We start from the raw sequence: 16974 nt of genomic DNA, 5'->3' as shown, positions 1-16974 counted from the left end.
TGTGAGCTCGTCCACCCATCTTAGCAATAAAAAAAAAAAAAAAAAATGGTTATCATTTAAGTGAATTTTATGAATTTTACACGTTCATAGTCATATTTTAGTTTGTTGGATTGGCGAACTCAGTGTGCTAAGTGCGCTCGGCTGTGAGCTCGTCAACCGACCTAAGCAATAAAAAATAAAATAAAAAAATTTGATTTTTCCTACACCTACGATGGTATTCTTTCTTCGAAGTTATACTTCCACACTTGAAGTACACACAAAGTACTTGTAAGTGAGATATGAAATAGGCTGCCAACGCATCTGAATACCGGGCATCTCAATCTTGACTATTGAAGTTGCTGATGTAGAATAACATGATCAACGGCCTGCAAACTACTTACTTGAAGGTTAGCTATTAAAATCATTCAGGAGTAAACTAAAAATCACAAAATATAAATTACTATAATGATATAGTACATAACCTGATATATAATTTTTATAAGTAAAAAAATACCTTGGAAATAATTAACGTACGTAAATTATTTATTTAATTGTAACTCGCAAATATGTATATCTAAATGCATTGCAACATGTTGAGAGTCGACGTCGCCTTTAACACATCATTACGGATCCTCCCGATCTATTAGCGGTGCTTTTAGGTACCACAAACATCGGTCACCGTCCTTGTCGAACATGTTGCTTGCGACGAAGGGTTCGACGAGTGAATTAACCCATAGACACAGCTCACTGAGTTTCTCGTCGGATCTTCTCAGTGGGTCGCATTTCCGACCCGGTGGTAAATCTGCGAGCTCTTGCTAGGGCGAGTGTTAGCAATACTCCTGGTTTGAGCCCCGTGAGCTCACCGACACGTCAAGGAGAAGCTGAAATAGCTTCTCAAGGCTATCAGCATAGGTAGGAAAAAATAAAATGTTAAGAGTATTTCTCAAGCTGGATAACGATATTCATTTTGTAATGCCTATGAACTCCAGGAACTACCTGTTACCAGGTTGGCTATGAGCTGTGTCTACTGCCAAAAAAAATAGACTAATGTCCCTAGTCATTTTCTGTTTACGACTTTATTTTGAATTTTTTTTTTTTGAATGACCAAACGTTCTAATGCTAAATGTTTCAATTCCCTATTGTGGAAACTTTGGCCATGAATTATTCGGATGTCTTGAAGTTGGCGAAAATTACGTTAAAAGGTACCTTTAAATAGATAAAACACGGATCGACTAATGTCCTCATTTTTAATAACATATACAAATGGCGAATCAAATTATTATTAGACATGTGTTTTTTCAGCAGACCAAAATGGTTTGCAGTTTCTTCTATTTGTCAATCGGTGTCGCTACCGATCATTGTTTCTACTTTGGTGACCTTGTATAACCATATAAATATTCATAATTATTTAATCAACAAGGGGCGGTATACATTAATAATTATTACATTAATTATTGGACTAGGCTAAGATAATGGTGTTAATATTTGCCCTTTGCTATTAAACTAGGTACGAGCAAATGCGTTACATACGACAACTTTATCTATTGACAAACATGATAAGATAATTAAAATGTAAATATTACTATATAGGCCTATAAAGTTTATTAATGTGCGTTTGGGTCTCAGGTGGTCGGTTTCAATATTAAATAGTACTTACTTTAAATATTCAAGCAGGTATTGGGAACAACCCACGGTGAGAATGTTATTGATGTCAGCAGGGACGTCTTAAGCTAGGATAGGGCCCTTGGGCACACAAGAATTTGAGGCCCTATTGGAAAGTAAAAAAAGCGAATTATAATAACATTTTTTTACTGAGTATGACCATTTATCATCAAATACAGTATGATATAATATGTCATTAATGATATTAGAATGCTGCTGGTTTTTTGGTTACGATTTCGATAACGGTTTCTTTCGGGATTTCTGTTGAGTAAAATCTTCTATTATAGGCATAGTATATGCCTTGTAAATACCTTCTGATTACTGATTTGTGAAAAAAGTGTAATTTGTCCAACAAAAATGTTTTGAGAATAAACGTGTGAGAGAAATTGACGGTCCTTCGGGGCCCCCTGAGAATGGGGCCCTGGGCACGGGCCCCGAGTGCCCTTATGGTAAAGACGGTATTGGATGTCAGCTTAAGATATCCGTCGGTTTCTAGCGAACTATTTTTTCAAAATCGGCCGTTGTGTACAATTATTTTTCAACAAATGTTCGTGTACAAACGAAGAAATAAACAAACATTTCAAGAATATTCATTTTACATTCATAGCTCATTCTTTATACTCCACAACTACTTTCTGTTTATTATTTTTCTATTATTTCAGTCTACGACTTTATTCTTTTCCAATCAAATTCAAATTCGCAATATTTGAAATTAGGTACTCTCTTCATTACTGACCTAAGTATGTCCTATCTATCTGGTAAGTATATTATATACAAAACAAGTGTTTCATTTTCGCCGCGGCCGCGTTAAAAATTTAACTTTGACTTAAATTCATTCATTCATTAATGAATTCATTACATCAATGATGAATTCATTAAATCAATGATGAATTCATTCGTTGAAAGATGAAATCTTTCGGTCAATGACGAATTCATTCGTTCAATAATGAAATCACTAGTTCAATTATGAATTCATTCATTCAATGACCAGTTCAAACATTTAATTAATGATGAATTCATCCGTTCAACAATGAATTCATTCATGGAGCATAGTCCCTGCAATAAAATGACAAAAATCAATCAATCCCATGTTTATTGTATATTAAATACAGTTAACTAATACATAACATCAATAACAAGTAACTGTACAGGGATTATCACAATTAATGTAGTCTACATACATAACAATACCTAATAGATATTTTAGATGCATAAGTACAGAACGGCACATTTTCCAATCATTAGATCATAAAAATGAGGTTACAAAACTGAGTTATACTATTGTGACCTCGTTAATACTGAAAGAAAAGTAAACATTTAATTTTTAAAGGATTAATCTCACCTTTTATTTGACTAACGACGCAGTTCAACTCACTTCCTTGTAAGTAATAAAAAGTTTTATAAAAAACCTTTTAAAGTTCAAAAGTGAACGTCTAGTGACAGATACATGATATAGAATTATTAGTTAGATTGGCCCTTAGATTTAGTCGACAAAAACCCTTATAGTATTCATAAAACGGCCTGCAACAATGATTATAGATAATAATTGTGTTACGATAAACAGTTCGACACAGAATAGTGACCCATCATTTCGCAGCGGTTTAGCAGGAATGGAGCACAAGATCGATTATAATTCGAACAGTGAACGTAGAATGATGAAAGTAAATAAATAAATAAAAGGTTCCACGTAAATTGCGTTACCATTTACACCATTTCATAGTCACTTCTGTTGTTACCTCGTTTTTAGGATCAAATCATTCATTAATATTCTAATAAAACAAATGATCGCAAATTAATCCTAACTTACTATCACAGAAGATTAAACATTTGATATACAGTATTCACGCTCTATATTTGTATTTCTAATGCAATTAATTAGAATATTCAACAAACGATGTACCGCTGATTTATCAATAATGGCAAAAGTCAACATTTAATAAAGACGATATTGAGAAAACGCATATCTGCACGTTTATATAAAATAGCCATCGACTTTAATAGTAACGACTTTATTAGTATCGGCTATGTACACTTTCTAGAGATTACGAAATTTTGATTTTATTTTCTTAGGTATGACCAACGTAAATATATACATAATTTACTTAAATCATATAAAAAGAATATAGCGGATATTGATTTGATAACGATAATTACATGTGTTTGCGTCGAAAATTACTTAACCGTGAAAATAAGTAGGTACTTAGTTTTAATTAAATTGTTTAAATTTTCATCATATTATGCTTTGGCAAGCGTGACGGAGTGTAAACAGTAGGGTCTTTTTCCTACATATGCTGGTAATTTAGGGGGTTATGCCAGCGTAACCGGGCGAGTAGGGTTTGTAAACGACGAGTTGCCTCAAAGGAACTTCCCATAGACACAGCCTACTGAATTTTTCGCCGGATCTTCTCAGTGGGTCGCGTTTCCGATCCTGCGAAGCACTGCTCTTGCTAGGGCCAGTGTTAGCAACACTGCGGTTTGAGCTCCGTGAGCTCACCTACACGTCAAGGAGAAGCTGAAATAGCCTGTCAAGGCTATCAGCAAAAGAAGGAAAAAAGGAGTCAAAAATTCCCCACTAAACAGTAATATTGCTGCGAAGATATGGTACATATATGATAGAGGAAGAGTATGGAAGGAGAAAACATGTTGCGCCGACCCCAGGTGACTGAGAGAAGGGCAGCAGAATGATGAAAAAACAGTAATGGTGCTGTTTGCCTGCCTGTAAACAGATTAGGTCCGTGCACTACCTCCAGACGTGTATACAAAATCATTCAGGTTAGGTATATGCAATTTCACAAATCGTCTTCATTTTGTGTCGTTTTTTAATAAGCGACTATATTCTATGACTTTCTAATATTATTTACATAGTTTAAAATTCTATGTTAGGAAGCAGTGACAAATTACCTTTGCTAATCAATATCTACATATATTTTGTAATGTAAATATTAGAAAATTTACAAAAAGTTATTATTCAATTGTTATTTACTTCATCTTGTGTTTATTTTACGTGTCGAACAAATGGAATACTATGTACAGATTTCGTTGTCAAGGAAGACCAAAATAAAGTGTTTTTAAGGACGTCTTTAGAGAAACAAATCAAATTTTATTTGCGTGGGTTGCTGATATTAATTTTAAGCTTTTAATCGTAGTCATTTTGATGCAACCGAATATGCTGCATTTTGTTTAAAGTTAGCGTTTGAGATCGCCTATTGCAAGATTTTGTGATAGACGAAAAAGTAGGTAGACGAAATATTCAAAATAAATGTAATCACCACGTATCGACTTTTAATTTATACAAATCATGAACCAGCTTCAAACGTTTGAGTCAAGGTTGTTTTATTTAACAAATTACTTCCTGATTAGAATAGTAATTATGAATCACTCAATTGTTTTTGAATACAATGTTTAGTATAGGCTAATGTATTGATTTACATTTGTATATCAAGTAGTTTTTAAGATTTATTCAGGGTCCTTAACTGTTAAACTGCAAATTAGAGTTTACTGTAAGATTTTTATTTTGTATATGAGTACATAATATTTTTAGATTTTTAAAAATGTTCAGTTGATCTGTTACAAATGTAAAGAGGCAGAAAAATTTCATTACAGAACATACTAAACCCGAATAAATATAATACATTAAACACTAACTTACTCGTCTTAAGATCTTTTAACATATTAATATAAATAAATAAATAAATTAATTAATAAAAAATATAATCATATAAAACGTTTTTTTTTATGAAATATTTATATTAGTCAGTGAAAATCGAAATATGGATAAGCTACAACATTTAATTCTTTACTTTCAATATGAGAATTTACTTAGGGTACTCTAAATGTACTTATGTTCATTTAAACAATCCATACTAATATTAAAATGTGAAAGGTTGTTTGTTTGGATGTATATAACTCAAAAACACACTTAACGCAAAAATGGCTCAACAGATTTTTACAATATTCTGCTAAAAATTATGATATAGAATACTTTTTTCTTGGTAATCTGTCCTTGGCCTCTTGGGAAATGCTTGTGTATTCACTAGTTTATCATTTTATGTACCAATGTCTGGGATTGTAAAGTGACTTTTTGTCTAGAGAAAATGCAATATTATATTTCATTCTGAATTAAAATTCAATACCGAATACATCAAGTTGTAGGGTAAGAATGAAATCCTACGAGTTATTGCAAATTTCCTTTTTTTTAGTTAACAATTTTTTACCGGCCATACATGGAGTGGACTGCTATACATGGAAAGTTAGATATTCCCAAGTATGGAGTGGTATTTAAGGTTGGATTACATAAAATTAAAACTGGAGGTCTTATTGCTAAAAAAATGTTTACTTCCAAAATTATAACAACATGACTATTCTAAAATTGAAGGAAAAGAGATTTTAAAATGTCACCTTTTATTAGAGTCAAATAAAAAATATGAAAAATATATTGAGATAATTTCTTTGACTGCTTCATTCATTACAGAGTTTAGATGATTGTTTTTGCATAGATTCAAGTGTGTTCAAAACTTGATAATATTGCAATCTCGTGAGTTATTCACATCATAGTGAATAAATTTGTAATGATTATTATGGATTAATGGAAGGTTGTGGCTTTTAGTTGTATGTCTGCGATGTCCCCAGCAAAAGTATAGAGGTTATTTATGTTTGATACACTAATATATATTTCATGAAAAAGGTCAACGTAATTACATTACACCCTTTGTGAATAGTTTATAAATTTCTTATTTTAATAAAACTTATACTTTTTTCATATTACTTTACAATATTTGAAATACTTTCCAAATCATGAAATATGACTAAATTTTTTTTATATAATCTTGTTGTTAGTATCACAATTTATGTTTTTTTAAAGGTTTTAAAATAGTAGTACTTACTGGAACACAAATTTTTAACTAAATTATGCAAAACGATCTGGAAAGTATTTAATCTAGTCTTTGTGAATTGTGAGAACCTAAACATATACTAGTTTAACTGAATTTGAAATCTATTTTTACAGTCAATCTTTAAAGGAAATGCTTCAAATAAAGATGACCTTTCAACTTTTACGATTCCATCCTTTACTTTTTCTAATTCTACACAATTTTGCTGTCTATTAAAATGAGAATGAATTAATAGTTATAATTGAATTGCTTACATTTTTTGTATTCTATAAGTATTGCAGTTTGATTCAACTTTACTGTATAGCGTTTTTGACCAATTAAAGAAAAAAAAAACTAAATTAAAAACATGCTTTTTTGCACAATGTACATGTTTTGGGCATTGAATAATCAATTTTCAATATAGATTTGTAACATTGTCTAACTTTAAGAAATGTTATTTAATGAGAAGATACATTTTTTTTTCATACTTAGAATCAATACTTAACAAAAATTATGAATACAAAGAAGTGCTAGTTTATTTTAATATCAAGTATCCATTTGATATTTGTTTTTCGAACAGAGTATAGGTACTAAATGAAGTTTTTCCATTTGTAAATATGAAATGTATTATGAACATTACTATATGGTAATTTTGAATGAATTCGTCATCGTCTCGAGTTATTCAATATATTAGCATTGAATAAACTTTAGAATTTAATATTCGTAGTCAATTATTACTGTTACTCACAATGTCAGTGACTGTAGAATTATTTATATAGATAACGGCTGTTGGTTATGCTTCCAAATCTCGCTTCTTGACGGAAAGTCACCTTCTTGAGCACAGAGTTTTCACTTTGGAAGAATAAGAGCACGGTTAGGAATCATACTTTTCCGTTTCACATTGATTCCAAAACAAACAATTACCGATACCGCTGTAGCATATTAAAATCACAGTCACTAGGAAGACGACGCTACATACCGTACAGGGTTTCCGTTCTAAGAAAAATCCTATTAAATATAACACCATGAACATTACATGAGTATTCACCAATGCCGGGTTCACAGGCTTTGGTATTAGAAGAACGGGAATCAGCCATTGCAGACAATACATCTTGATGTACGATTATTAAATTACAGCGAAGAACGATAAATTTGAAATACTTGTGTCGCAATCGGCATATTGCAGATAAGTTAATATTTTTAAAAGAGTCGTAACGCTATTGCTATGAAATAAAATCTGTAGAATTTATCCAATCTTTTGAGTTTGACAGCACAGATTATGTGAAAATATTTGACAGTTTGAGTTTCCAACTTGTTAAATAAAGTCAAATTTCACTGAAGATATTTAAATATTTAATTGTTCAATACATAATTAATAAAAATTATCTACTAAAGTTCAGTTTTATAATTAATTCTAACATGTAGTATATCTGCGATGTGGTTCATCCCCTTCTGTATGTAGTGCGTTCCAGCATTTTGGTACAGGAATTTGCTATAGCGAGATCGTATGTAGCAGCTATTCAAATAATAAACTTCCCCACTTCGTTTATAATGCCAAATCGATGACCCATGCTCTTTTACAAAGCATTCTTTTCAGGACTTAAATAACCGTTTAAATTCGCGCCCAACAGTATTGTCTCTTTCGAAGTTATCTGTGGTGGATTGTCTTTTAAAGTTGTCCAAAAAGTGTCCTAAAATTACAGCGTAAAACGATAAATTTGAAATCGAGACATCGCCTGTCGTCAATTCGATTTACCTCTAAGATCGAGGTGTTTGGGTTTCACAGCGATTGCTACACCATTTCTTCCATGCCTAGCGCCTGCATACATGACTTTGTAACAATCTTTAAGTCGTCGTGGCCTAAAGGATAAGACGTCTGGTGCATTCGTGTTGAACGATGCACCGATGTTCGAATCCCGCAGGCGGGTACCAATTTTTCTAATGAAATACGTACTCAACAAACGTCCACGATTGACTTCCACGGTGAAGGAATAACATCGTGTAATAAAAATCAAACCCGCAAAATTATAATTTGGGTAATTACTGGTAGAAGGATCTCTTGTGAGTCCGCGCGGGTTGGTACCTACCCGCGCCGTTTCTGCCGTGAAGCGGTAATGCGTTTCGGTTTGAAGGGTAGGGCAGCCGTTGTAACTATACTGAAACCTTAGAAATTATATCTCAAGGTGGGTGGCACATTTACGATGTAGATGTCTATGGGCCCCAGTAACCACTTAACACCAGGTGGGCTGTGAGCTCGTTCACCCATCCAAGCAATGAAAAAAAATCTATGTCCCTGGCTTTTGCACCAGTCCATCTGGTTTCTTGAAGACAAGCGAAATCTACCTTTCTGTGATTAAATAATAATAATAATAATCATTAATTTCAGACCATATTTTTGCCCATATATAACAATACAATTTGGAAATACATATAATATATTTATCCCGCCACATGTAGGCGATTCAATGCTAAGAAGAATGGACAATCCATCTCCATTCTGTTTGCAATGAGTTGCAGGTAACCGTTGGAGCCGCCACGCACCCGTCGCATCAGGGATGCTGCTCGTTTCCTGAGTATTGCGGCAAAGCCGTCAACTCCGTTGATTATAGAATGAAGCAATTCCCTTTGTCTTTCCAGTTATTGTTGTTCCAAACAGCAATTCATTTTTATATATATAGATTATGATGGAATTTAATGATTCGAGAAGAGATGAGATGAAATAAAGTCTCACTAAAATAATAAAATGTTACTGATATTTTAGTGAACGTTTGGAAGAGCACGTGAAGCCACGTCCAGCGATTATAATCTTCCTACACTCGTATACTTTCACAGATGCTAAATGGTTAGTACGTTGCCATTCTTAGATTTCTATGCCTGAAATAACTAAATTAAGAAAGTAAAACGATCCACTATACTTCGCTCTTCGAGTTCCCGCCAAAAACAGTACGCGCGCTTTATCCTCAAGAATCTGGAATGTATGTAGGTTGTATGCTCGTTCCAGAATCATATACGAGAATTATTTTACAATGCAGGCCATTCATTTGCGGAATGTGTTCTCAGTATCTGTAAGATATGCGAAAGTATCCGTTATTTTAAAGGAATTGTAAATGAAAATTAGTTGTGTGATTAGATTTACCTTTATTTAGATAAAATATTAATATATTATTGGTTGAAATGAATTGAATTTATTGTGACCGACCGTTGGCTGTTTGACTGTTTTTGTCACTTATTTGTGTTTTGAATTTATATAGTTCATTTTGTGTATCTTGTGTAATTAATTATATATGTTATATATTATTAATATGTAAATATAATTACCTATATATTATGATTCTAATCTGTACAATCTGTAGTAAAATTATCTTTGAGTGTAATAGCATATCTTCGTTTTCTTTATTTTTGACCCTCTAACGGTTGTCTGGAAGAGTTCGCTTTAAGCGACAAGATCTTTTACATACTTCTACATACTTTTCTATGTTATCGCGACATTGTTCGCTTTTTTAACAGATTTTTATTAGTTTGGTATTTATGTACATATGTTTGTGAGTAACACGGGAAGCTTTGAACGTCATTTTCACTGACACCCACTTCACTTTGCACACGCATCGAGAATCTATAACAATGCAATAATTTATAGCTTCACTCTAATATTATGATTATTATCAACATAATTAAAAAAAATACAAAAGTAATTGTTACTTCGGTTTGCTATTGAAGTGTACTTATTTTTAAAGTATATTATATTTTATTTATTTAAATGTAATATAAGTACACATCTCTTATTACGCTCATATAAGCTAATTAGGCCATTATCATTGCAACTTGAATGTGTGCACAAATCTCGAGATATGGGATGGTTTTTATTCCTACCTATTCTGATAGCCTTGAGAGGCTATTTCAGCTTCGCCCTAATGTGTAGCTGAGCTCACGGGTCTCTAACCGGGAGTGTTGCTGACACTGGCCCTTGCAACAGCAGTGCTTCGCAGAATCTACCACCGGATCGGAATCGCGACTCACTGAGAAGATCCGGCGAGAAACTCAGTGGACTGTGTCTATGGTTTAATATGGGATCGAGTCTCAATTGGCATAAGGGCTGGTCCACACTTCAAATTAACACGTGCTTAAATTGCGATAAATGTGCTATATGTATTATTATGTTATGTATGTGATTTTAAACATATGTATGAGAATATTTATTTACATAAATATTCTGAGGAATTGTTCGACATGATACCGGCATCTCGTTTTTACCATCGCACCGCCCGCCACCGGAGTAGAGTTCATCCATACTACCTGGAGCCACTGTGGTCATCCACAGTGCGTTTCCAGAGGTCTTTTTTGCCACGTACCATCCGGCTATGGAATGAGCTCCCCTCCACGGTGTTTCCCGAGCGCTATGACATGTCCTTCTTCAAACGAGGCTTGTGGAAAGTATTAAACGGTAGGCAGCGGCTTGGCTCTGCCCCTGGCATTGCTCGAAGTCTATGGGCGACGGTAACCACTCACCATCAGGTGGGCCGTATGCTCGTCTGCCTATAAGGGCAATAAAAACAATTAAAAAAAATTTATATATATAAATATATGTGTAATTTTTATATTATTATTATTATGATATTAAAATATGTGCCTTGTATGTTATGTATATGTACATATGTATCCTGTGTGTGTTTCAATATGTGTATAATATTTTATGATTTTTATTTTTCTATATTCTCAAAAAGGAATGCACCTATCACAGCACTCTCTACATCACCCTTGGTTGACTGGTGGAGATTGCATTAGCTATTAAGTCCGCCTATGTACCTTGGTGTTTACAGTTAAATACATAAATAAATGAAGTGACGCATCTACATACAAACGTAAGCACTATGCGAGAAAACAAGGAAGGAATACACGATAAATTGATACAAATGAACAAAGAAACAAATATAAATTACTGTCATTTTTTCAAGTCTTAACATTTTAAATAACCTCCATAGTTTATAATTATTTTGATAAATAAATTAAACTGTGTTGGATAATTAATTTCTACATTGCATTTTTAAAGTCTCCTAAATACTCGTAATAAAAGTAAAATCATATTTCAACGCTTCGGTTTGTTGACAAAGAAAACTTCGATTTCCGTTGAAACTTTTATAATATCTGGCTTCCAAGACGGGCAGGCAGTCCGCGGACAGAGAAAAAAAACGACCCTAACGTCTTTCAATATTTTTTCACTTTAAGATTAAATTTTCATTTAAGTTCATTTTTGTTTTAACACACTCTTACAACATGGATACACAATTAGAGATAAACAAAATAAAGTAGTTATACACACACGATTAGAGAGATAATTAAAAAACAAATTTTACACAAAAATTTAAGGTCATTAATTTTATTAAATTACATTTAGACTTTTTGGCGGGAACGCGAGGAATGAAGTTGTGTGATTTGGTTTATTTTGTCTATTTAGTGTTTCTTCAGATTTAAATGTGTAATAACGGTGGTTTATTAACTGTTTAATATCCGTGAAAGTGCACAAATATGGGAAAATGAAACAAAGCGCTGGACGTAATTTCTCGGGATCCTCCAAAAAGTCCACTGAAGAAATCTCAGTAAATGACCACCATTTTACTAAGATTATATTTCATCCCATATCATCTCATTTCATCTCAGTTGATTAATGTCTCAAATTAATCATCTTCATTTCATTTCATCATTTTTCATAAAAATAAGAAAATAAATTAAAATAAGACAGGTAGGTACGAGGGCTGCAATAAAAGTATCGGGAATGGAATATTTCCACTGTTCCTGTCATATTAAAATCTTTTTAATTGAAAACTCCTTGGTTTTAAAAATCGAATACCATTTATTTATTTAAAAAAAGATTCTCGGTCTTGTCACGAGGTTTTGTCAAACTTGTTTAGTCGTTGAGAAAATGGAATTGACTCGAGAAAATTCAAGAGCGATGATTTATTATGACTTTCGAAGTGGTTTAACACAAAAACAGTGTGTTGACCGGATGATTTCTGCATTTGGTGATGAAGCCCCATCCAAAAAAACAATTTATCGCTGGTTTGCTGAGTTTCAACGTGGACGTGTCAAGCTCAGTGATGATCCCCGTCAAGGTCGTCCAAAAACTGCAGTCACCCAAGAAAACGTTGATGCTGTGCGTAAGCTGATTGAGGAAGATCGACATGTGACATACCGCGAAATTCAGGCAACTTTAGTCATTGGCATGAGTTAAATACAAATAATCTTGCATGAACAATTAGGTGTAAAAAAGTTGTTTTCCCGATGGATACCGCATTCGTTCTGTGAAGAGCAAAAAGCGGCTCGCGTTACTTGGTGCGTCAGAACTCTCGAAAGATTCCACGCAGGATCCTCAAATGCTGTATACAACATTGTATCAGGTGACGAATCCTGGATATACGCGTACGAACCCGAAACAAAAAACCAGTCACGAGTTTGGGTGTTCGAAAATGAGTTAAAGCCAACAAAAATTGTTCGTTCACGGAGTGTTGCAAAAAAAATGGTGGCCACGTTTGTCTCCAAAACCGGCCATGTTACGACTATTCCTCTTGAGGGACAAATAACGGTTAATGCAGAATGGTATGCTAGCATTTGTTTGCCACAGGTCTTTTCTGAACTCCGTAAAGAGAACTGCAACCGACGCATCATCCTCCATCACGACAATGCGAGTTCTCACACCGCGCACAGGACAAAAGAGTTTTTAGAGCAAGAAAACATAGAATTATTAGACCATTCACCGTACAGCCCCGACCTAAGCCCTAATGATTTCTATACTTTCCCTAAAATAAAGAATAAATGGACAGAGATTTTCATCACCTGAAGAAGCTGTGGACGCCTACAAAACGGCCATTTTGGAGACCCCAACTTCCGAATGGAATGGTTGCTTCAATGATTGGTTCCATCGTATGGAAAAATGTGTCAAATTTCGCGGAGAATACTTCGAAAAGCAATAAATACATTTTTAAATAGTAATGTAGTGTCACTTCGTTAATTCCCGAAATTTTCAGTGCCGCCTAGGTATTAGGTCATAAAATCCCTTAAAAAAATTACATTTAAAGGGATGCACGTATATAGATTTCAATTAACATTCTTTTAATTAAGATTACTTAATTTATCATAGTTCACTTTTATTCAACGTACTTTAATTTAAAATTATCTCGGAAAATATCGAGAAAAACGTAGATTTTTTTTACAATTATAACGACCCAAGATCCTAGTCTAGCAGAGTTTAACACGGATCTACTATGTCCTCAGATTCTTTGCTCTAGTTGAACCAATCTATAGAAATACCTCAGTGTAGTCAAACTACATAGCCAGTTACCCGGGGGCGGGACTCCAAGCCTTTCTCATTGAAAATTTTCATTTAGATGTAGATGTGTAGGGAGTATTGGCGCATGCGTAATGGTACCACAAGCTTCTCGTACCGTCACTTCGGAAGTGTCAGCCGCCAGTGATCCGCGGCCTTCCCGCCCGCCGCCGTTCTCGCTAGCACCTCTCAAATCACTAAGAGAAAACACAATAAAAACGACTCAAAGGTACGTGTTACGACACAAATCAAATTGGAATTAACCCTTCGGTGTAATGCATTACGGTTTATAATAACAGACAAGTTTGATTCAAAAATGTTCGATAATAAATCAATACAAACGTTATTAAACCTAGGTACCGACGTTATCAATGGTGCGGTCGCTCTCGCTTCTTACTTATGGGTATTCATTATGTGCCATGACAACGAAGACGAGGCATTTTAAAGCATCAAATGTAAACTGTTCAATGAAGTGACAATAAAACAACAATAATAGTTTTTGGAAATATATTTATTATATTGTAACAATGGCGAACACAGCGCATTTGATGAGACGACAGAGTTCGCGGGACCTTTACGCGCAGAGGTCTCTGGATCGGATGGAGATGAAGGAGCTGAGAGGACGCCTCGTTACGATGGAGAACGGGCAGCCCGCGCACAGGACTCATGTCATGTACGGAGCTACCAACGAGGCCTTTGAAGACACAAGCCCGAACAGACGCTCGTCTGAAACTCCTACCAGCAAAGGGAGTTCCGGTGAAGAGCGTGCCGGTTTTAAGAACGAGGGAGCCGAGATAGAACGCGAGTCTTGGGATAGTAAATTGACCTTCCTACTCGCAACCGTCGGATATGCTGTCGGCCTAGGAAACGTTTGGCGATTCCCATATTTAGCCCAAAAGAACGGCGGCGGTGCGTTTCTGATACCGTACTTCGTAATGCTGGCTATCGAGGGCATACCGATATTTTACTTGGAGTTGGCAATCGGTCAGAGATTAAGGAAAGGCGCTATCGGCGTTTGGCATCAAGTATCCCCTTACTCGGAGGTATCGGCATTAGTTCCGCCGTGGTTTCTTTCAACGTGGCTTTGTACTACAACTCTATAATAGCTTGGTGCCTTTTCTACTTCGCTCAGAGTTTCCAGGCGGAACTACCTTGGTCTGAATGCCCGAAGAAATACTTCCCGAACGGCTCTTACACAAGCGAACCGGAATGCGCGGTAAGTACTTCCGTTACATAAGCCTCGATAGAAAGCTCAAATGTTTTGTTAGGATGTAGCTTTGAATGTTTCCAAAAGCCTAACCTTCTTTTCATATAAATTTGCTTTTATGGATAAGGTGCCGTGTGTTGGGCGATCACCACGTGATTATTTGACCACTCAGTGTGAATAGTACGAATAGATTTGGGTTATTTTTAGGTGCATATTTATGAAAATGAACTAGGCATAATTAAGAGTGAAGTCATCTTACTTAACACCACAAGCGCTAAGATATAGTACAATCTATCTTAAGATTCGAATGTTTGATCCGGAAATCGTTAGTTAAGTCAGAATAAAAATTTAAATTTCTTTATATTTAGTCTATATATTGGAATGGTATGTGTTAAAATATACAATTAAACAGTCTCTATCTAAATTCTAGTGATTGGGAAGAATTTATTTAAAAAACCTTAACATCCTTACTTTTAGCCTGTACCTTTTAATATGATTACGGACACATTCCACTCAAAGATTTTTAATTTTAATTTTTTTTAATGATTTAATGATTTTTGATGATTTTTTGATGATTTAATGATTGAATTTTGACAAAAAGTGCTTTTTCTTCTACATAAATTGCAATAAATCATTACTTTCGTTCATGTCATATGAAGAATAAATCATATTTAAAGGGCAACGAAATTTGATAACATTTAAGTATTGATTGTTTATTTATCTATTTATCCAAAATTCCTACTTAATCACATATAGTTTAAGTGGCTATTTCAGCCACCGTCGGACTGGTAGGTGAACTCACGGAGTCAATCTAGGAGAATTTGCTCTAATAAAGCAGTGCTTCGCTGAATCTACAACCGGGTCGGAATCGCGACCACTGAGAAGATCCAGCAAGAAGCTCAGTAGGTTATGTCTATAGGTTAGGTTGCACTACAAACTCTAAAGCCTAAAAGCATCGGCAGATGACGGGTTTGGATTGCCCCGGGTCAGGTATGTATTTCGAGGCGCCCACAATCGCAGGATTATCGTGACGCGCCGCTTTTTCAAAGAAGCGTTCTGACGCTAATCGTGTGAAAAACGACACACATTAGTGATACTATAACATAAATCTTCCCTGTATTACCAACAACAACTGTATCAAGTTTCATTGCATTCGGGTGAATAGTTTAGGAATAGCATAGAGGACAAACATGCAAAGAAACATCACTTTTTATTTATGCAGATTCTAAAATCCGTTCTTTTGTCGGGTATAAGCCGACCGGATAAATCTGGCCGGATTTATAGCTTAAGCTGTAATAAATACCATTGATAGCCGTAAATGCGTATGGTCTCCTTCGCGTATTTTGAAATATGGGCTGAATATCTCTTATGCATTGCGTAATGGTTGTCACGCCCTTCAAGGTTCGAGTGGAAGCGAATAGTGAAGTCCGCAAGGTTTTTTTTTATTGCTTTGATGGGTGGACGAGCTCACAGCCCACCTGATGTTAAGTGGATACTGGAGCTAATTGACATTTACAACGTAAATGCGCCACCCACCTTGAGATATCAGTTCTAAGGTCTCAAGTATACCTAGTTACAACGGTTTCCCCACCCTTCAAACCGAAACGCATTACTGCTTCACGGCAGAAATAGGCAGGGTGGTAAATACCAGTAATTACGCAAATTATAATTTTACTGGTTTCATATTTATTACACGTACCATTACGTATGGTACAAGTAAACTATAATTAATTCTCGATTCTGCACAAGTAATATTTTGTCTGAACATCAAACTTCGTACTCTGTTTGTCCCGAGCATCGATATTATTTATTAGCTCGATGGTGTCCAATTCTATTCTCGTTTAATTTATGATCACGGTATTATTTAACAGTGTCGAGTTAAATAGTTGTTTTGTGTGTTACAGGGTCTTTTTAAGCTCATAGACGCTTTGTGACATGAG

At 34.7% G+C, this 16974-nt stretch overlaps 2 protein-coding genes across 2 annotated transcripts in view; one reads left to right on the top strand and one right to left on the bottom strand.

Annotated features, from left to right (window-relative positions):
* Nucleotides 1–5958: 5958 nt before the first annotated feature.
* Nucleotides 5959–7775, bottom strand: bc10 (BLCAP apoptosis inducing factor bc10). Its single transcript, XM_028173336.2, has one exon. The coding sequence runs from the start codon at nt 7618–7620 to the stop codon at nt 7384–7386; it is 237 nt and encodes a 78-aa protein (XP_028029137.1). The 5' UTR covers nt 7621–7775; the 3' UTR covers nt 5959–7383.
* A 6166-nt stretch (nt 7776–13941) lies between these two features.
* LOC114242276 (sodium-dependent neutral amino acid transporter B(0)AT3) overlaps nt 13942–16974 on the top strand; it is a 32560-nt gene continuing 29527 nt past the window's right edge. Inside the window, 2 exon segments of the mRNA XM_028173377.2 lie at nt 13942–14862; nt 14865–15043. Of these exon segments, the coding sequence (XP_028029178.2) occupies nt 14355–14862; nt 14865–15043 (687 nt within the window). The 5' untranslated portion in view covers nt 13942–14354.

This window comes from Bombyx mandarina, chromosome 11 (assembly GCF_030267445.1).
Source record: "Bombyx mandarina strain Sakado chromosome 11, ASM3026744v2".
Lineage (NCBI taxonomy): Eukaryota > Metazoa > Arthropoda > Insecta > Lepidoptera > Bombycidae > Bombyx > Bombyx mandarina.
Note: the sequence above shows the minus strand (reverse complement) of the source record. Positions and strands in the feature narration are given on the sequence as shown.